The sequence below is a fragment of the Natrix helvetica genome (genome assembly GCF_964273705.1).
Source record: "Natrix helvetica genome assembly, chromosome: 2".
In the NCBI taxonomy this organism is placed as follows: domain Eukaryota; kingdom Metazoa; phylum Chordata; class Lepidosauria; order Squamata; family Natricidae; genus Natrix; species Natrix helvetica.
This window is the reverse complement of record NC_138552.1, coordinates 114,596,943-114,619,835: the sequence shown is the minus strand read 5'-3', so window position 1 is coordinate 114,619,835 and position 22,893 is coordinate 114,596,943. Positions and strand designations below refer to the sequence as shown.

The window sequence follows — 22,893 nt, the reverse complement described above, 5'->3', positions numbered from 1 at the left end:
ACACACCGGAATATAAGATGCACCAAGGTTTTCAAGAGGCAAATTTTTTCAAAAAAAGTTTTTGCACTCTGCAAACTTCCCAAAAATGGCCTGTTTTTTTATAAAAAGGGCATAAATACCACTTAGGAGGCTTGTAGAGTGTTCGGAGAAGGGGGGGGGATGAGCAAAAAACGGTCCATTTTTTGCAAAAACGGGCCCGTTTTGTATCCAAAAAAAGGGCATTAGGAAGCTTTTAGGGTGCTCCTGGGGGCTGGGGGGGGCCATTTTGTGCTCATTTCTGCCATCCCCAGCCCCCAGGAGCTCTCTGAACGCCTCCTACAAGCTATGTGCAGCCATTTTGGTGAAGGGGCGGGGTTTCAGGAGGCAAAAAAATGCTGTATGCAGTGTATAAGACACATCCAGATTTTTAGCCTCTTTTTTGAGGGAAAAGGGTGCGTCTTATACTCCGAAAAATGTGACAATTTCTGTTTATGATATCACTGGGGAGTTAATCTCTACAATACAGTGGATCTGTCTTCAAAGAAAAGCTATTGTGTATGTGTGAAAGTTTCTATAATGGCTGGAATCCTGATAATGCAATTTCAAATCACATGGAATGTTGGTTGCCACAGGAAGCATTCCCATACCTGCAGTTATATGGTATCCTTAGACAGCCAGATGTTTTCTGACATACCAATATCACAACATTCCATAAAGGGAAGGGCTGTTTAACATTGCTTCTGTGAGGTTCCCAGAAGACGACCTAATTAATTTACGAGCCTCGAGACAAAGTTCAAAAGAAATCCAATCATTTATTAGGATCGACATTCTGGCGTGGACTCCTGTGGAGCCAAAACTGCTTTCGCTTAATTGCGTTTGAACTTTACCCCTGTATCCCCTCCCTTCTGTCCTGCATCATAACTCATATTCTCCAACTAGGCTGTAGACATGAGATCCAACTCCGGCCGAAGGCATGCATGGATTTTCCCCCTCCATGCCAGCCTGATAATAGTCATGGCAACGCTTTAGAAGTTGACAGCTCATATGTTCAGTTGCACATGCAGTAGCATCTAACAGCAGCATTTATGCTTACATAACACCACATAGTACTTCACAGCACTCTCTGGGTAATTTACAATATAGAAGCATTATTTGCATATTACTCCCACAATTTTGCTCCTGATTTTACTGACCTCAGAAGGATGGAAGGCTGAATCAACCCTTGAGCCTCGTCAGGTTTACTCTACCCAAGGATCCTGGATCCATTCAGACTTCACCCTCCATTTTCTGGGGAAGTTGGTGCAAACAATGGTTCTAAATTATCCTGGAGCAAATGAATTATCTGGATCTGTTTCAGTTCAGCTTTAGGCATATATTGGAGGGGAGTTATTTCTGACTAAGTGTTAGCTTTAGTACCTTCTAGAACTATGTTCTGCATTGTTGCAGCTTCATTAGTTCTCATTAATTCACAGATGACAAACTGAACTACAGCTAAGTAAAAATTTCTGTTTGAGGTACGTTTATAAACTAAGAATTCATGATGTATATACTTAAGTAGGGTTTCTATCAGAGTTAATAAAATAAAGTTTCTGCTATAAAGTAAAATCACTAAGAAGTATTACTGAAACTGTCTCATTTACAAAGTTTTGTTTTCAGTGAAATTCACTATTTATGTATCAAACTAAGAAATGCTCTGAAATGCATTTCTTCCTAAAGGAAAATAAATAAACTGTACAGATCATAAATACATTTTGATACATCAACTTTTTTGCTAGGGTTCTGAGGAAGCGTCCCCAAACCAGGATCAATCTTTATCTGTTCAGCAAACTTCTGTTGTTAACTTGACTGGAGTAGGGAACGTTATCCAACCTCAAGCAGCAGGTACGTGTGTTGAAGAACCAGCTTTATGGAGTGTTCCCGTGCAAAAATGAGGAGACAGATAAACCTCCAAGTGGCTTCAACAACTCTCTAAAAGGATGTAAATGACCAGCTGTCTACAAGGAGTATAAATCCTTCCATTCCCCACCATCCAGCCAGATCTGAAGAAGCTTCTTGGATGAGAAGCGAAACTCCTTCAAAGAAAATCAAGAAAGTCTAGTTGCACTCTAGTTGAAAAAGCACCTTTGGGACAACCATGACCTAGATGAATGAGAATCTCCATAGACAGTAATCCAATTAGTTTACATTTTGTGTAGGTATAGTTTGGATCCTCTATGGGCATGAATACATTACGTGGCCATAGTTTGCCACATAGTCTCTGTTTCCATTACTATGTTATTCTTCTTATAAAAAGAAATCAAACACAGATGAGCCAGGTGCTTAAACAGTAGGATTGCTATAACAGAGACAAAATAGTCTGGTTGAATTCCATATATTCCTATGGCTAGTGCACTAGATATGGCATTTAAGAGTATTTTAATATACCTTGATATCCATATCATTTAATATCTTAAGTAAATTATTTCAGTTAATCATTAACTGAATGATTAAATCCTGTATTATAGTTTTTAATCTTGTATTAGTTTTTAATATTGCATTATTTATTTCATTGTTTTAAAGATAAAAATGAAACTTTAAAAAATAAAACATTTTTTCTTTTTTTCTCGGCAACAACTACAGTTCTTTCTCCATCAAATGGTTATGGCGGTAGCAGCATAAGCAGCTCTACTACTACATCATCTAGGTACCCAGTCAAAAAGTAAAAAGGAAAAAAAAAACTTCACTGGTATCAGAATCCTGAAACTTGCATTTGAGAGAGATGTATGTATTCAATAATAATCTTTTTTTTAAATGTTTTTTAAAAAAGAAACTGAATTTGTAGCTACACTGAGGCATAGCAATCAACTGAAATTTGTAAGAAAACTATACTGTTTTAAGATGAAATTATTCATCTGGAAATGTTACACAAATTTCAAGATTAAATGATATTGTGAAATAATGGAACTTCATAAATGTCGTATGTTTATTAAGGTAATGGTTTCATGAGCAAATAGTAAATACACCTCTTACTAATTATACATTTTTGATTATTTTATCCATTAGTTTCTGTACTTCTTTATGTCGTGCTTTTGCCCGACTGATACAGTCTTGAAGCTTTGCTTCTGTTATTGTGCTTCCGCCTAAAAAAAACCCAGAAAACAAGGGTACAATGTATTTAATACTGTCTGAGCTTTTGAATTGCCCATTAAATTACATCCATATGTTTGTGATTAACCAAATGTTTTTAGTAGAATTAACTTCAACAAGACATTCTGATGATTGAAAAATTCCTTTTATGACCCTGTAATCCCTTAATTAGGTGTAGAGACTAGATACTCCTGGATGGCATCTACAAAATTAAAACTAAATTAGAACATTGGGAAATATTAATTCTTAATAACTTAGTATTAATACCTGGTTTATGAACAGAACACAGTTTGTTGTCTTCGATAGTCACAATAGTTAAAGTCCCAGATGCCAAGTCTTCTTCTTCTGCAGTTGGGTCAACTACCACTAGTGTGCTGTTGAAGATATATACATGTGCCAAAATTTAACCTTTCTGAGATTTTTTTAATCCATAACAATTATATATATTTACTGTTCAATTAGACAATATAGTGCATGTAAGAAGCAACATTAAAAAGCATCATCACATTCCTTTGTTCAACTATGTACTATTCAGACCACCTGGATTATTGCTAGCATAAGCATCAATGCTGAAGCCATTTTCAATTTAATTCAAAGACTTCTAAAGAAATGTAGGCTATAAGGATTTCTTCAATCTGTTCCTGACTGAGTGAAAAATAACTAAATTGATCCTCTCAGAAAAACAATTGGAAGTTTATCAGAGCAACTACTATCTTATCTATACTCACTATTTGACATAGACCCATTTTCATCTATATAAATTTCTTCTGTTCAGAGAGATTTCATTTTAAGTGCATGCATATAGTGTTTTTTTATTTCTTCCTCTCAATTTCCATCATTTATAAATGCTATGATGACATTCAGAGAACTTTACTGAATTGAATACAAGATAAGAAGACCAGAAGACAAGCTCATGATCCAAATGGATCTTGACAGACTTCAACAATGGCCTCTATCCAACAAAATGAAATGTAATGTGGTGAAAAGCAAGGTTTTACACTTAGGCAGGAGAAAACAAGGGTACAAGTACAGATTAGGCCAAATCTGGCTCAAAGCAGTAACTGTGAGAGTGACCTTGGAATCCTAGTGGACAATCACTTAAATATAAGCCACTAGTGTGCAGAGGCAGCCAAAACAGCTAATACAATCCTTGATTGCATAAACAGAGGCATAGAAATAAAATTACATTAAGTATTAATACCATTTTAGAAAACCTTAGTAAGGGCTACAACTGGAAAACTGCATCCAGTTTTGGTCACTACATACCAAAAAAAATGTTGAGACTTTGGGGGAAGTGCAGAGAAGAGCAACTAAGATGATTAAGGGCCTGGAAACAACATATGAAGAACGGTTGCAGGAATTGAGTATTGCTAGTCTAGAGAAAAGAAGGACTAGGGATGACATGATAGCAGTATTCCAGTATTTGAAGGGCAAGACAAGAAACAATGGATGAAAACTAATAAAGGACAGAAGCAACCTGGAATTAAGGAGAAACTTTCCAACAATGAGAACAATTAACCAGTGGAACAACTTGCTTTCAAAATTTGTGGGTACTTCATCACTGAAAGTCATTAAGAAGAGACTGGGCAGCCACTTGCTTAAAATGGTATAGGGCAGTGATGGCGAACCTTTTTTGGCTCCCACGCCAAAAGCGGGGGGAGCGCAGGGGGGTGTCGTGCGCAGGCGTGCCATACACATAATACTATGCGCGCGACCCTCCCCCCACGCACGTATGCACACCCGACCAGCAACCCCTCCCACTTTTGGAGCGTTTTTTTCGCCCTCCCCAGGCTTCAGAGGCTTTCTAGGAGCCTGGGGATGGCAAAAACAGCCTCCCCCCCATGCCCTCCGGAGGCCTCAGGAGCTTCCATGAAGGCTCCAGAAGGCCAAATATGCACCTACAAACCGGAAGTCACTTCCGGTTTGCTCATAGGGCTGTTTTTTGCCTTCTGGAACCTTCAGTGAAGCCTCCTGAAGGCTCCGGATGGCAAGAAATGGACCTATGGACAAACCAGAAGTTCGGGAATTGTAACTTCCAGTTTGTCCATAGATCCGTTTTTTGCACTTGGGAACCTTCAGAGGCCTTCAGGAGGCCACACTAGGCATACAGCTGATGCTAGGGCATTCCTTTCAATATGTATTCCTTGTTTAGTGTCTGCTTACTCTCTTGTAATCCCTTCCTCTTCAAAGAATGTAAATACAAAGATTAATCCCCTTCTTGCTAATTATCCTAGCACCAGGGTGCATGCTCCAAAGAGCGGGGAAGGGGGGGGGGGAAGAAAAGCTAAAGTAACATTGCAAGCAGTAGCATTTGCATGATTTTTCACTTGGAGACCGCATCACTTGACTGAATTGCTGGTTGTTTATTATAATCTACACATATACTCCACTTACTCAAACAACACAAATGACGTTGCCACTGGTTGCTTTTTAATAGTCAAAGGATTCTTCTCGTTCAAATTAACTTCCACCAAACCAGTTTCTGCATTTATTGCAACAACAGGCAAAAGCACTGAAATAACAAAGAATAGATATGAAAAAAGCAAGACTGGAAAATTGTTTGATACAGCACATTTTTATAAAGAAAAATAGAGGCATCCTCAAATAAACACAATATAGTGGTAGAAATGTAATAAGTAACTTTTGATTTAAAAATATTCAGAACAAGGAAATCCTTTCTAACAACAACATTTAGAAAAAAGTATTTGGCCATTTGGACAAATTGTTCAAAAAATTGATAAAGGAAATAGCAATGACTGTAGCAGTGGTGGGCCCAATAAGGATATCTTTTTAACCCAGACCGATTCGTACCTCATCTACTGTAACTTCTGTAGATAAGCCGGTACTTTTGTCAAACCCTGGTTTCCATTACAATTGCTGTTTTCCTTCAATCCAATTTAGTGCTAAATCTGCACTGTATTTAAATTTTAAAGTGAATCTCAAAGTATATGAACATAACTTACCATTTTTCAGAGCTGCTAAGAAAGCACACATGCAGGCGTCGAGAATATTTCCATCATAGTCCAAGCATATAATGTCACAATATAGAACCCATACAATCTAAAGAAATAAGACCTGCTGATGTAAATACTGGAAAAGCTTTCACATGCATAAAAAAAACACTTTGGAATATTTGTCTAAGTCAGCATGTTATTTCATATCACATTGTTTGAAATCTGTTATCAATAAGACAGAAATGATTCACTCATTCTAGCAGAATAACAGAAAGGGAAAAACAATTTAAGGTCAATTTAATAATGCCAATTTATGCATGTACATTCTGGAGCATAACCACTAGAACAGCTCAATATTACCAAATCATACAGGAAGGAAGGAAGTTTTAAAAATATTGTTCATTAAGACCTCAACAACTATCATCCGATTAAAACTAAACAGTTATTTTGGTGTGCCCAAAAATGACTGTTCGGGCCAATTTGGGCACAGAATATCCTGGCACATGTTGAACAAATGTGTAATTTGCAATTGTTCTAGACTTGTGGATTTTATACATACGTTGTGCTTCCATCGTGTGCCTTACTTTACATGCTGGACAACTGCCTATGAATGAGGCCATGCTAGATATACCAATTTTGTTTTTGTATTATTTCTTCTGCCCTCCATGTGTTTACCAGCAGTTTCCCAAAAACTGCTTGGATATGCACTCGTCTAGCTTAAGGATAACATAATCTGTCACCAGGTCTGTGCTCAGTTTGAACTTGCATTCCAGCAGTATATAGATCAATAGCAGATTTGCTCTAGAGCAGGGATGTCAAACTCGATTTCATTGAGGGCCACATCAGGGTTATGTTTGACTGTGGGGTGTTTGTGTGGCCAGGGGGTGTTGCCAGCTTGATGTTACTAGTGATGGGGCGCCTGTAGTGGCCCGAGCGCTCCGCTGGCAAAAATGGGCTCCCAATCTCTATTTTCAGCTGCAACAGCCTCCTGCAACCTGCTGCCAGTGAAAATGGAGCAGGCCTCCTGAGCTCCATTTTTGCTGGCAGAGGCACTGCAAGCCAGTCCTTTGCTGTTTCCAGGGCAGCCCCATGGGCCAGTTCTAAGCACTCTGTGGGCCAGATCCGGCCCGTCGGCCTTGTGTTTGACACCGCTGCTCTAGAGAGAACTCAGTATTTGGTATTTCATCTAGCCTCTGATGCCTAATATTCTGCAAAGACTAGACATGTAAAAATGGTTAAGCTATTTCACTTGCCTTTAATACAGAGTTCACATTTCACAGGCATGCCAAAGGGCAATGAGCACAACAGCTCTGTAGACATTCAATTTTAATTCCTTGATGTTCCCATACAGTGGAACACTATCTACAAAAGCAAAACCTACCTTTGTTATGTTGCAGTTGATTTCTAAATGGTCACTATGTGAGAGAGGGTACTGTCAAGGTAATTGAAATGGGAGAGTTCCTTTCTTTGTGATTGGGCTCTGTGTATGGTACATGACATGAATATTTTTTTTGCTAAACAAGAAAGATAAGTGAGTTTTGTCCTATTTTACAATCTTTCTTGCCACAGTTGTTAAATGAATCACTGCAATTAAGTTAATAACATGGTTGTAAAGTGAACCTGGCTTCCCCACTGACTTTGCCTGTCATAGGGTCGAATTTTGATCACATAACCATGGGGATGCTACTTCAGTTGTAAGAGTGAACAATTGTCATAAGTCACTTTTTTCAGTGCTGTTGTAATTTTGAATGGACACTAAATGAATGTCAAATGCAGGGGAAATCAGGCAATTCAAATTAGTATAAAGATTTATTGCAAGCTTAAGCTCTCTACAAGAATCTCACCAACTAGCAGTCAAGGGAAATGAGCAGGAGATAAGACAGGCATTCAAGGTGGGCTTTGTGACTTAAGACAAATTTTACCCTTCTCTTGGGCACAGCCTGGTCATTTCCTACAATGAATGGTTGTAAGTTGAAGACTATCTGTATTAGATTTGTGTGCCACCCATTCTGTCTAGAGACAACTCTGGGCAGCTTACAAACATTAAAAACAGATAAACGTTAAAATGATTTTAAAATTAGATAGTATTTAACGTGACCTCAGATTGAGTGTCTTCCCATCCATTCTGTAATTAAGGCTTCTCATCATTCCTGAGAAGTGGATCCTTGCTTCCATAAAAACTGGAACAACTCAGTGATTTTTTTCTAAAAGTAGAGGATCACCAACTTTGTATATCACTGCAGACATGGTGTCTGCCCCTGAGCCTTTGTCATGCTGCTTGCTGAGTAGAGAGCCCTAGCATCTTCAGTCAGTTTCTGTGACTTCAACTACTATTAGTATGTCACTGGGGAATCTTGTCTATTTCCACATCATTAATAGATGGGTCAAGTTGAGGATGCCTTCAAAATGTTCAGCATGGAGATGCTCCTAGTGGGCAAATGGAGATTCTGTGTTTTGCATAGGACATAGTCCCAAAGGTATTTTTTCAAGAGGCAACTGGACTTCCTGGTTTTTCTTTGAAGAAGTTTTGCTTCTCATCCAAGATGCCTCTTCAGCTCTGAAGACATAGTGGCTGAAAGGCAGCTGGATGTGGGATCCAGACTGCTGGTAATTCTCTCTAAAAAGACAGATCTTGAGATTGCTCTCATGTATTCTAAACAGCTGTGGATTTTTTCATGAATTGAAAGCAGAAACAGGATTTTGCAGCTGCTCGCAATCAGCTCAGAATTGCAGAGCCTATCATGTTTTGAGCCACTAATGTAGCCTTTTTTAAGGACTCAAAATTCAACCTAGCCTTACTTTTTGGATCATCTTGAAATTTAATTTTCTTTTTATTACCCCTTCAAGACTGAAAAGCCTTCAGAACTTGCGAGCTTTGCAGGGTAACAAGAACTCTGAGAGAAGACAGATAGAAGAAAGTAGATGTTAGAACTTGATGTATGGAATTTAAAGATTGCTGGGAGAAAGAAGAAAATACTTTGCTTTGTAAATATTTAATTGGTTTTAATGGGCATATCTATTTTACTACTTCTGACATATAAATAAGGGTTTATTATTTCTGGTAATGCTTAATTGTAATTTTTGCAAGGTTTAATTGTTAATTGAAATTAGATTTTGATTATTACAGAGGAGAATTCACGATTAGGTTTTAAATAGAAGTGGGGATATATATTCATACTGTTAGATGTTTGTTTATCGTTACTTTTCCTTATATTTCCTCTGCTTTGGCATTCTAATTTGTGCATTTTACACAGCTTATTTTGGACTATCCTACGTGCACGGTTAAAGCCATTTTCTTGGTAACAATTCTGGTGGACATTATGAAGGTGATGTTTTTTTAACAACCCTCTTATCTCCTCATCATTTTCCTTGAATTATCATGCTGCTTGCTGAGTAGAGAATCCTAGAATTTTCAGTGCAGATAAATGAATAGGATCCCTGAAAACATTTCCAGTTGTCCTCAGGACTGCCAGCAATATGTACGATAGCAAGCTTAGTCTCTAAGCCAATGCTGAAACCGTCCTGGGGTTCTTCAGCCTGGCTACATTAATTCTTTTCATGGCCTTCTGGTTCTCTCTTGGGTCTGATATGGAGCATCATTTTGGAGATAATGAGCCTGAGATTTAGCCAATAGTCAGCAACACACATGGGTTTGGTCACTCTGGTATCCTGTCTTTTTTTCTGACGATGTAGTCAGTTAAAATGCCAATGCTTAGAGTGGGAGTGCACCTAGGAGGTCTGGTTACAGGTAGTCAGACAGAAAACTATATTGCTGTTGAGGAGATCATGTGCTGCAATGGATTTCAGTAAGAGTAGAACATTAGTGTTAAAGTTGCCTACTCTATATCTCCCAATGACTCTGTGCCGGGCTGCAGAATCACATCCTATTCTTGTGTTAAAGTTGCTGAGCAATATCAGCTTGTTGATTCTGCTCACTGCTGATAGCAGGATATCTAATTCTTCATAGTATCCATCTTTCATCTCATCAGGATTGGTCATTGTGGGGGCATAGGCACTGATCAGGGTGACTTGACTTTTATTCTGTAGCAGAAGCTGCAGTGTCATGAGCCAGTTGTTCACACCCTTGGAGAGACTAATAAGTTTCCAAGCAAAATGACTCTTTAAGGTAAGTCCAATTCCAGCATTGCAACTATAATCACAGTCACAACTGTCTCAGAAAAAAAGTGTATCTACCACCAATTTCAGTCAGTTGATCTTTATTGGCAAAACAAATCTCACTCAGGCCTCCAATGTCAATGTTGTATCTTACAAATTCTTTGGCAATTAAAGCTGTTCTTCTCTCTGGTGTGTCTGCCATCAAGTTGTTCAGAAGTGTGTACATGCTCCAAGTGCCAATGATGAGCAGCATCACTTGCATTTTTTGTGCGTTTGACTGCCAAAGTGGGATCCTGCAGCCATGGTAAACTGGCCAGGATGTAGTGAATGTTTTAGGGTACCTTTTCTAGCCCCTTCCTCATACTGCAGAGATGAGGAATACATTCCTAGAGAGGGCTGCTCAGTCCCCTGGATAGATGCTGTGTTCAAAAACCGGCCATTAAACTTGAGTCGCCTGTGTGCAAATCTATGATCACAGCTCCAAGTGTATCCACATCTACTGCTCTGTCATTCACCCATGTATTTTATAAAGAGTGACGACGATAATGGTGTTCAGACTAGCACATAATATGGATTAAAATGAGGGAGAGGTGTGCAGTGTCTGCTTTATTCTCTCTTCCCAATTCCCATCTATGTCCAGTGGCAAGATACAGTCAAAACAACTGGAAATAGGACTAGATGTAGCGGGTGACCAGAATATATTCTGTGCCTTGTCCTGTTCTTCATGTTCCACAATACTTTCAGAGACCATGACTAGTCCTTCCAGTGTTCTCATCAGTTCAGTCTGGAGTTTGTCTTCACATGCTGGAATAGGCAGCTATCTGTCTCACCAAGGGCTTAAGACACATTAGCTCCCCTCATTGGGTTTAGCCAGTTTATCAAAGCTGTTGCCAATGTTCAAAACAGGAAATTAGCCAAAGAAGCAATTGGACCAATGGACCAAGATGGATGCTCAAGAAGTAAAAAAACAAATTGTTGCCCTCAATGCAGGAAAGATACTGACTATATCAGGAAGCAGAGCAGAGCAGCAGCAGTGAAATAATGAGAAGTTATTCTAGGATATTTTAAGGAGCTACACAATGCCAAACCACCACCGCAATGCCCTTATCCAGCTATTGCACACTTACATCTGTATTAATGTGTATGATTCTATTTACCACATTTGAAATGTGCTCAACAAAACATATTCGGTGCAAGCAAAGTGTTAACTGCAGTCCAGCTTCAACCTTGTTTAGAAGCAAAGGAGGCTTCATAGCATGCAGGATAAAATAAAGTCATATTTCATAGCTCGTTGGAATTTTTAGTTTAGGAGCATCTCAGCTTCTTACAATTCTTAAAATAAAACGTTTACTCACCTTTCCATCTAAAATGCATAGATCTTCTTTCATTATCATCTGTGAACTGAAATAATGGCAAAATGAAGAGGACATTCCATTTATCCCCAATTCTGCTTCTTCATTAATTAATTAATTAATTAATTTTATTTAGTTATTTATTGAATTTATATTGCTGCCTCTTCGCCCATGGTGACTCAAGGCAGCTTACAGAATATAAAACCACATTTCAAACAAACAAAAAGAATCAAATAAATATAGTGCAATATGACAAAATCACCCCGCCTCCCTTCCCCGGCAACAGCAGATCCTACAAGCCATTTAATGGGCTCCATCCCGCTCTGGGTTCCCCGGGCCCTCTGGCAGAACCAGCATCTTCAGCACCTTCCCTAAGAGTATCAGAGAGGAGGCTTCCCTGAAGGCTCCAGAGGGCAAAAAACGACCCCACAAGCAAACTGGAAGTCTGTTCCTGAAATTCCGGTTTGCTTCAAGGAAGCCTCCAGAGGGCAACAAACGGCCTTAAAAGAAGGCCGAAGTCAGCCGGCCAGCACGGGCATGCTCACTGGAGCTCGCTTGCGTGCTCTAACAAATGGCTCTGCGTGCCACCTGTGGCACACACGTGATAGGTTCACCATCACGGGACTAGAGCATGAGTGACTATGAATAGGGACTGTTGGTCCAGGAAAGGGTGTAACTGGCGCACAACCCGCAGTTGCACAAAGACCCTCCTGGCCACGACCACCACCTGCTCTTTGAGCAGGAGTCGTGAGTCCAAGAAAACCCCTACATTACGCACAGGGTCTGTTTGAGCTAGTGCCACCCATCCAAGACCAAAGGTGGAAATTCTCCCTGAGCCAATGAACCCCAAACCCACAGCCACCCGGTCTTGCAAGGGTTTAGTTTCAACCCATTGCTCCCCATCCAGCCCCTAACAGCCTGTAGGCACTGTGAGAGGGAGGACACGGCATCACTTAACTCACTACGGGCCGAGACACACAGCTTTTATCATCCTCATATTCTACTACTACTAGTACTACTACAACTATTACTACATATACAACGTGAAAATACAGTTTGCAGTTTTTTAGCTGGTGTTGGCTTTCATTCGTGTTGAATTCATCCCAAGAACCTAGAATGTTATAATGTATCAGGACAGTATATGTGTGCATCTGCAGTGTGGCCTGTTGTAATTGATGAGTGGAAATGTTATCAATGCACAGATTTTTTTAAAGTGTCATCCAAGGCTTTTTGCATGGCACCCAATCATCGTCATCATCATCGTAATATATGTTTAACAGCATCAAACAACATCTTTGGAAAAGACTTGGTAAGTGGACAAATATGCCAAATCGAGTCTAAACTCCTGACTGACTGTTTAATTAATATAATAGTAATAATAGTAATAATAATAATATCATCTTGAAAACCAGTGTGCTGTATCTCCGCTTTTTCAACCCAGGTTCTCTACAGACTACATCTGGCAGCTTCCCCAGCTTCTCCCTTAGAGCTGTCTAGCTGCTTGCCTGTCTGCCTATTTATTATAGCTGCCCCACTCCAAAAGACTCTGATATTGAAGTCTAAATTTCTTACTTTTCAATGATATCAGCAATAAACTGACTAGCAGCCTGAGCCTCTTCACATGGAGGTCCAGGTCGAAATCTTGATGAACAAAGTGGAGGAAGATCTACATTGGGAACTATATGAATAGAGAAATAATCATAAATATTATCTGCATGGTAATAATGTCATATTTGAAGAAAAAAATGAATAAAGAAAGCTTACTGATATATCCCTTGTTACTGGACTCAGCGGTGGGTGCTGCAAATTCCTGTACACAATGTATAGTTGGGGAAGGGCAAAATATAAGAATTAGAAGTTAGTTTAGAAATAATATATCTGTAACTTGTAAAGTCAACACATACATTTTTCCCGAATTTTGATGTGTTTTATTATTCATTAAAACAAAATATTAACTGAATACATTAGTTACACAACTCAGTTTCTAAGGCTGAATGTGGCAGGAAGTTGGTGGTATTGTCCAAGCCAAAATTAGTGGTGACAAAGTCTGAATTCCTACTAATTCTTTTGTGCATGCTCATTCTTGATTTCTCTCAAATGCTTTCCTTTCTCATATACTACAGTGACTATTGAAACATAAGTCTATATCACAATAAAACATAGCTGAAAAGTCAATTCTTGAAATAGAGATAGTATATCCTCCAGCAACACTGCAAAGGGACATGAGTAAACTGGTAAATCTACTACTTCATATATTCAGTTTGAAGAATATTTCATATCATATTTAACAATATCAGAGTTTGGAATATCTCACTAAAAATTTCTAGAGTTGCCATACTGGTTAGTGCATCCTTATTTTAGAAGAAAAGTTACTTTCTTTCTATTATAATTTTTCCTTTATTTTCCTTTATTTTTCTCTGTATTACTTTTCCCTTAGTATATTTTCCTTACTAGTTCTTGCAATAGACAGAGGATTAAGTGCCAAAAGATTTTTTAAAGTACTTTAAAGATTAAGATTTCCTATTAGAGCTAAAGAAAAGAATCTCTCCAAAAAGATACTCATAGTATAGGTAGTTCTCTCTTAGCAACAGTAATTGGGATCTGAATTTCCAATACAGTAAAAAAAGTTGACTATCCTGCTTAGAGATGGCAATCCCAGAAGTTTATTTTGCTATCATTAAGTGAAAATTTCAAGTCATTAAGCAAGAGCCTCACATCTGACTTGTGTCTTCCTGCTCACTTTCCAGAAGGAAAGTCAATGGGGAAGCCAGCTGGAAGTTGCAAATCCCAAATGGTTTGCGAGGACTACAAAGTGAGGTCGCAGGGTTACTGCAAGCAATGCGTGTGGGCTGATGAGGGGCTGTTGAAGTACAAACATATTATGGAGGACAAGAGCCTGGTATCTCATAATTTGTACTGGGGCTCCTCGGGAGAAAAAGTGCTGAGAGCAACTTGCAACCTTTCCTGCTGGCTTCTCCATTGACTTGTTTATGGGAAGCTGACAAGAAGGTAACAAATGGTGATTTATGTGACTGCAGGATGTTGCAAATGTTTAATTGTGAGATGGTTGCACCTGGATTATAATCATATGTCTCTGGGGGTGATGCGGTGGTTGAAATTTTGAGGGCTGGTTATAAGCATCACTGATTTAGCACCTTTGCAACTTTGAATGGGGGCTGAACAAGTGATCATTAATAGAGGACTATCTGTATTAGCTTTAAAGATATATATCCATGAACTTACTGCTTTTATGCCGCATATCACTGTAGTATTCCCTAACTTCAAAAGTGCAGAGCCATCTGCAGTTGTAATTGAACCTAAAGAAAGAAAGAAAAAACTTCATAAAATCTACTTAAGAAAATATGTAAATGTTACATTGATGCATTCAAAATAAGAGCCAGTGGTTCAGAGTGGATTTGATTTAAATCAAGTTGGTTTAAATCACTAGTAAAAAGGCTTGATTTAAATCAACTCGATTTAAATCATAATTTTTAAAGAGCAACTGCCATCTCTGTCCCGCAGCGGCTTCTCCTCTGACCCACTGTTGACTCACTGACAGTCTCATTCACTTTAATGGGACAGCTGGTGATGCGGCAGTGACACACGGTGAGGGACGTCGCAGACAATAGGTGAGTGGATGCCTGCTAACAGGCGCTGCCATGATGGATCTGAAATGACAGGTGCTCTTTAATATTATATTTATAAGATGCTAAGGTTTCACTGTCATTTTTACTGCTTGCCCTTCCTCCTCACACTTAGAGCCTGGTGGTACAGATGCATTTCTCTTCAAACAATCATAGCGTTTGTAGTGTATATAGATTTGCAAAACAATGGGCTAAAAGAATATTCCTGAACTTTGTTTTATGATTTATCTCATGGTTACTGTGAAATTGTGTGAATGCATCAGTACAGTGCATGTTGTCAGCTTGTAGAACTTGAATTCATTGAATGAGTTTACCAAAAATGTAAATATTGCGGAATATACAGCCTCATGCTAAATAACTAAGCTCCATTTCATGCTGAATAAACTAAATTATTAATATATTTTAAATGGAAAACTATTTCACATACTTTTACTCCCAACGCATTTTATTAAAATAAATTTGATAAAAATAAATCCAATTTATAGTTTTTAAAAAATCAGATTTTTTGGTGTATTTTTTTTATTATCGATTTTTATCCACCATTTTTTAATTTCATTGATTGAATTTTGTATTTTTTCCTGGAAAGTTTCTTAAAATCTTGTCTTTCTAAACCCAAGATATCATAAAATATAGGCTGTGAGGTTTATAATCCAAATGCAGGCATCATTTTCTTCCTTTCTGAATTTAACGTTGCATGCTACTATAAAGTCACTTTTAGTTGTATATTGTTGCAATAAATCTACACTTCCCAAAGTTTCATCACATTGTTTTCATTGTTTATTTGTGTTCATTTCAGTGTTAGAATTTTTAGGGAAAGTGTGCACATTAAGAGAGGTATGATGCAAAAGATTAGGAACCCCTGCCTTAGACACACTCTTTCTTTCAGTAGAAGAGCCAAGCTACCTCGGTCAAAACATTATGCGCCATTGAGAACTGGGCTGTACACGTGCATCCACACTTGCACAAGTGTGCGCACACGGCATTTGCACAAATGGAGCTGCAAGTGCATGCAACTATCTCCTCTTTCCCCCTCCCCCTCAGCAGCCGTACACATTTTCATACACATCATGCCAGAATTTGTTGGAAAAAGTACAGTTTTAAGTACTAAAGTACTAAAAGAAGCTTTAGTAGCAATGAATGCTTATGGACATTCTATAGAATTTGCTGGTACAATCCTGAATCCATTGTTCTGTCAACAGAAATTTCAATGCTCATAAATGAGGTGCCAGAAATTACTAAAACTTCACATACATTTTCCAACAAAGCAATGAATGATGGCTTAGTATATTGACATGATATAAAACACTATTGTAAAAGTTACTTGTTTAGTGAGAATCTTTTTATTGATTAATAGGATTTATATGAAGCTCTAATCAGAGTGCACAATATAATAGGATTACAGATAGTTCTATAAGATTCACAAAATTTCTCTCACCACTGCAGAAGACAGGGGAGGAATAGTATGTTCATGGAATATCAGTCAGACATATTTTATGAGTGGAACAAAAAGTGTCTCTAACTAACTTTCTATGAACAGTTCTTTCCATCATTGATCACTCAATTCAGCAAGATCTTTGTTATTCTGGGAGTCTTTTGGGGGACTGGCAAGGAGAAGACCATGTGGGAAAGGGCATTGGTACTTACCTGATACGCCTTTTCTAATAAGGTGGAGATAGCATCCATGAATGGGTTAACACGGTCCGTGCTCTGATTGGACTGAGTCTGATTATTAATTATCTGCCTATATAACCCACTTTGTGAGTGTCCCCACCCAGCTTTCCGGCGAAGTAAATAATCAGAGACTCAACGTGTTATCCAACCATAATTTACTTGTACTCAAATTCAACACACTAACGAGAAAAAATCAAACTCTCCCAACCATCGTTAGGAAAAAAAGTTTTGACCACAATAACCAGAAGGAACAGTTCTCCTACACGGGCGTGCCGGATGCTATCTCCACCTTATTAGAAGCGGCATATCAGGTAAGTACCAACGCCCTTTCTCAATAAGGGTGGAGATAGCATCCATGAATGGGACATACCCAAGCCTGGCTAATTCAAGGGTGGGCTGTAGACTGTTCCAAACTGAAGACTTGAGAACCAACAGCCTGTAAAACCCTGCGCTCAAACGCGGCATCTGCCGATGTGAATTTGTCTAATTTCTAATAAACTGCGAAGGTGAAGCTCAAGCCGCGGCCTTACATATTTCATCCAGAGACGCCTGAGTGGCCCACGCCATGGTGGTAGCTGCACTTTTAGTAGAGTGGGCAGTAACACCTTCCGGCACCGACTCCTGGCGTGCTTCATAGGCTGCTGCGATGCATTTACGTACCCATCGTCCTATGGTAGCCACCAATACCTTTTAGCCCAATGAGGATTCTAAGAAGGAGACAAACAGTGCCTCTGAGCGGCGTAGGCTCGCCGTGTGTTGGATGTAAATCTCGAGCGCCCGGCGCACATCTAATGTGCGCCACTGTTGTTCTAAGTGGTGAACCGGGGAGGGGCAGAAATTGAGAAGAATGACCTCCTGAGCCCTATGGAACCAGGACCCCACCTTTGGCATAAACAAGGGGTCTAGCCTCAACACCACCCAGTCAGGATAAAACCTGCACAAGTCCTCTCGCACCGAAAGCGCCTGTAATTCCGATATTCTCCTAGTGGACGTTATTGCTACCAGGAATGCGACCTTCCAGATAAGTATCCACATGGGAACCTCCCGTAGAGGTTCAAAGGGAGGCCCGGTAAGTGCCTCCAACACCTTTGTGAGGTCCCAGGAAGGGTAGCAATGTACTGCCAGGGGCCGCAGATTGGAGGCCCCTTTCAGGAACCTCCTTACCATTGGGTGGTATGAAAGAGGCTGTCCCTCCTCCCAAGTAAGTATCGTGCTAAGAGCTGCAACCTGTCTTCTGATAGTGTCGGAAAGCTGGGTGGGGACACTCACAAGTCGAGTTATATAGGCCAATAATTAATTAATAATCAGACTCAGTCCAATCAGAGCAAGGACCGTGTTAACCCATTCATGGATACTATCTCCACCCTTATTGAGAAGAGCCAATTTCTATAGTTAAACCAGATGTTGATTAGTATGAATCATTTCAACCTATAACCATAGTCTTGACTCTTTTTCATATTCTTGCTTAATCAGAATATGCTCTCAATGCTATTCTTCCCATTATTTCTCAAAGCAAACTCAACTACATAATGAAGACTAATATTCCACAATTAATTTGGAATACTATGAGCAAGAATAGTTATTTAATAGTAAAGCATTTACCTATGTTGATAGTTGTGGTCCTAAATTCACCAAGGTCCCTTCCATCAGGCCGACAATTTTCTTTCTATTAGGATCACCAAATCAGGCATAAATAATTAATCTTTTTAGAGTATATTCATTTGAGTTTTAAAAATCAGGATTTGACAAGCAAATTGTTATGATAGGATTCATCTAAAAACAAAGGTATAATTGGATTCAAATGCAAATATATTCAAATTTAAATAGACCTGCTAAGTAAAAGTCAGTCTCTGATAACCAAAAGTTGAATCTTCGATGCTAAAACTTTTGACAGGATTTTTTTTTTTTTGTTTATTGAAGTTCTGACAATATGAAAATAGCCATTAAAAGACTGGGGACTGGGAAAATCCTGAATACAGCTTGCTTTATTCTGGTCATATCAGATCCTTTTTAATTCAATCTGCTTCTATGGAGCAAGTGATGAGAGCCTCCAGATACTGTATGTCTATCTTCATACAAGGAGTAGGTTTGAAAAACACGTTTAATATATACAGATATATACACTTTGTACTCACTAAGAATCTTCTGTAATATTCCAAAGGTTCTACAGTTCTAAAACAAATAGAAATTTACGTAAAGCATTTTAGAAACAGACAAATCAAGTTGAACATTTTAGGATAAAAATAATATTCCCAACTGGATTTCCAAAGCATCAGAAATTGCAGGACTGCCCTCTGACTAGGATTTGTGGGATTAATAGCAATTATTGCATCCAAAAGAAGCAAATAAGATTTTTGTGCCTATTAGGCTAACAATCTATTCTCTCAACTTTTGCCTGCTGTGGCCATTAAAATCTAGTACAACTTGCTGGGTCAGAGAGCAGTCAAAATCTCTATATGAGCAAATTATAGACAAATGGCTGTCCAATCTCTACTGGAAAACTTCCAGTAATGGAGCACCCACTACTTCTGAAGATAAGCATTCCATTGATTAATTGTTCTCAGTCCGGAAATTTCACCTTAGTTCTCTCTTTAATAAGCTTGCACCTATTGCTTCTTGCTGCCCTCAGGCGCTTCGGAGAATAGAGCAAGCCCCTCTTCTCTGTGACAGACCCTCAAGTACTGGAAGACAACTGTCATGTCACCCCTAGTCATTCTTGTCATTAGGCTAGACATACTTAGTTCTCTTAGCTATTCATCATAGACTTTAGCCTCCAGACCACTTATTATCTTCATTGCTCTTCTCTGCACTTTTTCCAGGATCTCATCATCTTTTTTGAAATGTGGCAATCAAGTGTGGCCTCAATAGTGCAATACAGAATGGTACTATCACTTCTCATGATCTTGATGCTATTCTTGCAGCCCAATCATGCACTGGCTTGTTTGGCAGCTGTAGCACACTGCTGGCTCATACTTAAGTAGTTGTCCACTAGGACACCTAGATCCCTCTCGCAGTTATTCTATTGAGCCAGGTACTGCCTTTTCTACATCTCTCTCTCTCTCTTTTTTTGCCTAGCATAGGATTTTACTTTTCTTACCATGAAACTGCATATTGTTGGATAGGACCCAGTCTAGTCTGTCAAGATTCTTTTGAACCTTAAGTCTATCTTCTAAAGTGTTAGCTATTCACTCCAATTTGATTCTGTCTCAAAATTTTATAAGATCCCCTTCTTTCCTGTCATCTGGATAATTTATCAATAAGCTGAGTACTAGGCCTAAGACAGAATTCTGGACACACGACTGTGTGCTTCCTTCTATGTAGATGTAATTCCATTGAGAACTACCTGCTGGGTGTGGTTGGTCAGCCAACTGCAAATCCATCTGATGGTGGTACTGTCTATCCCATATTGTCACTATCCTTACAATTTGACAAATGGCTTAATGAAGTCTAAATAAACTGTCCACACATTTCCCTTATCCAGTAATTTAGTCACTTTGTCAAAAAAGACATTAAGGTCTGGCATGATCTGTTTTTGACAAACCCATGATGGCTTCTAGTAATTGTTTGTAGATGCTCACAAATGCACTGCTTGATTATCTTTTCCAGGATTTTCCCAGGGATTGATGTCAAGCTGATTGGTTTATAGTTTTGTATAATCAGTTTTTTCCCTTTTTTTGTAGATTGGAACTACATCAGTTCTTTTCCAATCCTCTGGCAGTTCTCCCATGCTACAGGAGCTTAAAAGATTTGGTTTTGAGACCACATCTGTCAGTACCTTCAGAATCCTGGAATGTAATCCATCTGATGATCTGAATTCATTTAGAGTGGATAGGTGTTCTCTTATCATTCTGTTGCCCATTTTGACTTGCATTCCTATTCTGTCTATGTATCCTATTGTGCTGTTTTTGATCAGTTGGACTATTTTTCTTTTCTTTGTGGTTCCATTTCTGTCTGATAACTAATTCCACAAGGTGATAGTAGGTAATAAGGCAATGACTTTGATTCTCTGAGCAGGGCAGGGTACTACAGAGTTCCATTTTTTTCCTCCCCAGCTATTTCGTGTTTGAACTGGGAGAAATAATCCAAAGATTGGAAACACCGAATCATGAACTTTCTGACAATTATTATTACATGATCACCAAATCAGATAGATTCAAGTAACTAAAAATAAGGCCTCCTAAAGCCCCTGAACCTCTCTTGCAAAGGGAAATTCATCTAGCTTTCCAAGATGTTTTCTTTCAGAAAAGTTAAACACCCAGACATCTCTGAAGTAAGAAGTATTTCAATACCAAACAGTTTTTAAGATACTGTTATATTGCTTTATTTTATATTTCTTTAATTTTTGTAATGTATTTTGATCCTGGAGGAAATATGAGTACTGAAATAACTTAAAAATGAAAACAAAAAAACTATTTTTATTGCCCCATAAAGAAGGGTTAGACTCGGTGGAACAGGAACACGCAAAGGTATTTGGTGAAGGAACAGGGGACATTCTTAAACAGCCCCCTCTCAAAAAGGACAATTAAATTAAGCCAATTTCTTATTCTTTTCCATTGGTACTCTTTCACTACTGCAGGAATGCATAAATCCTGCCAATCTGAATGTGTCCTAAACTTGAATACAGCAGGTTGAAGGTGTAATTCAAAAATACGCATTCGCACAAAGCTGAAACTCTCAGTGGAAGGCAATAACGATTCAGTACATAGGAGAAAGGGTTTCCGCAGATCGTTTCCTGGTGAAGAAAAGTACACCTCTCTCCCTTTTTAACAGTAAGAAGGGAGGGAGAACTTCCAGAAACCGAAAATGCCTGATCGCGAGCGGCGAGAATACCAAGGTGCGAGCGCTCGCGCCCAAGACCCTCCGGAACGAGGAACGGTTTGGCCACGAGGGGAAACACTCTGCGCTCCCCGATCGGCAGGAAACCAACATTTACCTGAATGCGTCCGTTACGGTCGCCGCCATCCTCACTTCACTGGCTTCTTCGTTTAGCAACTGATATAGACTAAAAACAATCCAGCTGCGGAAGGCGCTACTAAATCGAGTCTGCGATGTAAATTAGCATTAGGAAAAGGAGAGATTGGCACGTTGTCGGCAGTTTCGGCAAAAACGAAAGTGTCTCCCGGATGGTAATGGTAACTAGAGGTTAAAAAAATATACTTCACCTAATTTTCTGAATTCGATATTACGAGAATCTTACAGTTTTCCTTAGACATATAAGTAAAGAAATACAGAAAATCTGCATAGTTTGAGTAATTTGATTACTTGGATGGAGGATGATCTCTTGGATGAAAAACTACGCTACTTTTTTTTAAAAAAATAGAAAGTTGCAAACCACTTCCGTGATTGTTGCTAAGATTATTATGCAGAAGCGCCTTAGTGTCAAATCACGAATCGATTCGAAGGAAAGTTGGTTTGCCTACAGCAGTGTTTCTCAACCTTGGCAACTTGAAGATGTCCGGACTTCAACTCCCAGAATTCCCCAGCCAGCGCTGGCTGGGGAATTCTGGGAGTTGAAGTCCGGACATCTTCAAGTTGCCAAGGTTGAGAAACACTGGTCTACAGGAAGATCGGCCGCATAAACCTGTCTTCTTTCACACAGCACTTTTCTAGTTCTTAAATAGTTTTAAAATGCTCTGCCAGTACAAATAAAACCGCTGCTTATTGACGTTATTGGCATTTTAAAGACCAGACTTACGGTAGACTAAAATACAAAACAGCTTCTCCAATACAAAACTGTTCAAAGATTGCTGCCAAAGATCTTCATTGCGGAATCAGTGCTCCTCGCTCAGGCTAATTTCAATGCATAGAACAGAATAACAGACTTGGGAGGGACCTTGGGAGTTTTCTAGTCCCTGCTCAAGCAGGAGACCTGTGTGGCTGTCCAGTCTCTTCTTAAAAGCCTCCCGTTACGGACCCATAACTTCTGTAGGCAATATATTTAAGGTAACCCCCGTCTGTTTTTCACACGACGTGAATGTGTTTACCTCCGTGAATTTAAAAAAGCATTGTTTTAGTTTTGTCTTCCTAAATGTCTAATCATCTGAACCAATA

At 39.0% G+C, this 22,893-nt stretch overlaps 2 protein-coding genes across 13 annotated transcripts in view; one reads left to right on the top strand and one right to left on the bottom strand.

Moving 5' to 3' along the window:
* Positions 1-13,108, top strand: part of SUPT20H (SPT20 homolog, SAGA complex component) — a 56,143-nt gene extending 43,035 nt beyond the window's left edge. For 7 of the 12 annotated variants that reach the window (XM_081942115.1, XM_081942116.1, XM_081942112.1 and 4 more), the window contains 2 exons: positions 1,755-1,860; positions 2,599-2,775. In XM_081942115.1, coding sequence (XP_081798241.1) covers positions 1,755-1,860; positions 2,599-2,681 — 189 coding nt within the window. In that variant the 3' untranslated portion in view covers positions 2,682-2,775. Of the gene's footprint in view, positions 1-1,754; positions 2,171-2,598; positions 2,776-12,968 lie in introns of those variants that run through there. The other 5 variants (XR_014174446.1, XR_014174447.1, XR_014174448.1 and 2 more) reach the window with 5 other exon arrangements.
* Positions 2,928-22,846, bottom strand: EXOSC8 (exosome component 8). The gene is made up of 12 exons (XM_081942120.1): positions 22,538-22,846; positions 21,776-21,978; positions 18,978-19,014; positions 18,445-18,508; positions 14,771-14,844; positions 13,292-13,337; positions 13,100-13,205; positions 11,531-11,576; positions 6,069-6,165; positions 5,500-5,617; positions 3,373-3,479; positions 2,928-3,098 (listed from the first exon to the last, which is right to left on the bottom strand). The coding sequence occupies exons 2-12, from the start codon at positions 21,802-21,804 to the stop codon at positions 2,992-2,994; spliced, it is 831 nt and encodes a 276-aa protein (XP_081798246.1). The 5' UTR covers positions 21,805-21,978; positions 22,538-22,846; the 3' UTR covers positions 2,928-2,991.
* Positions 22,847-22,893: the final 47 nt, after the last annotated feature.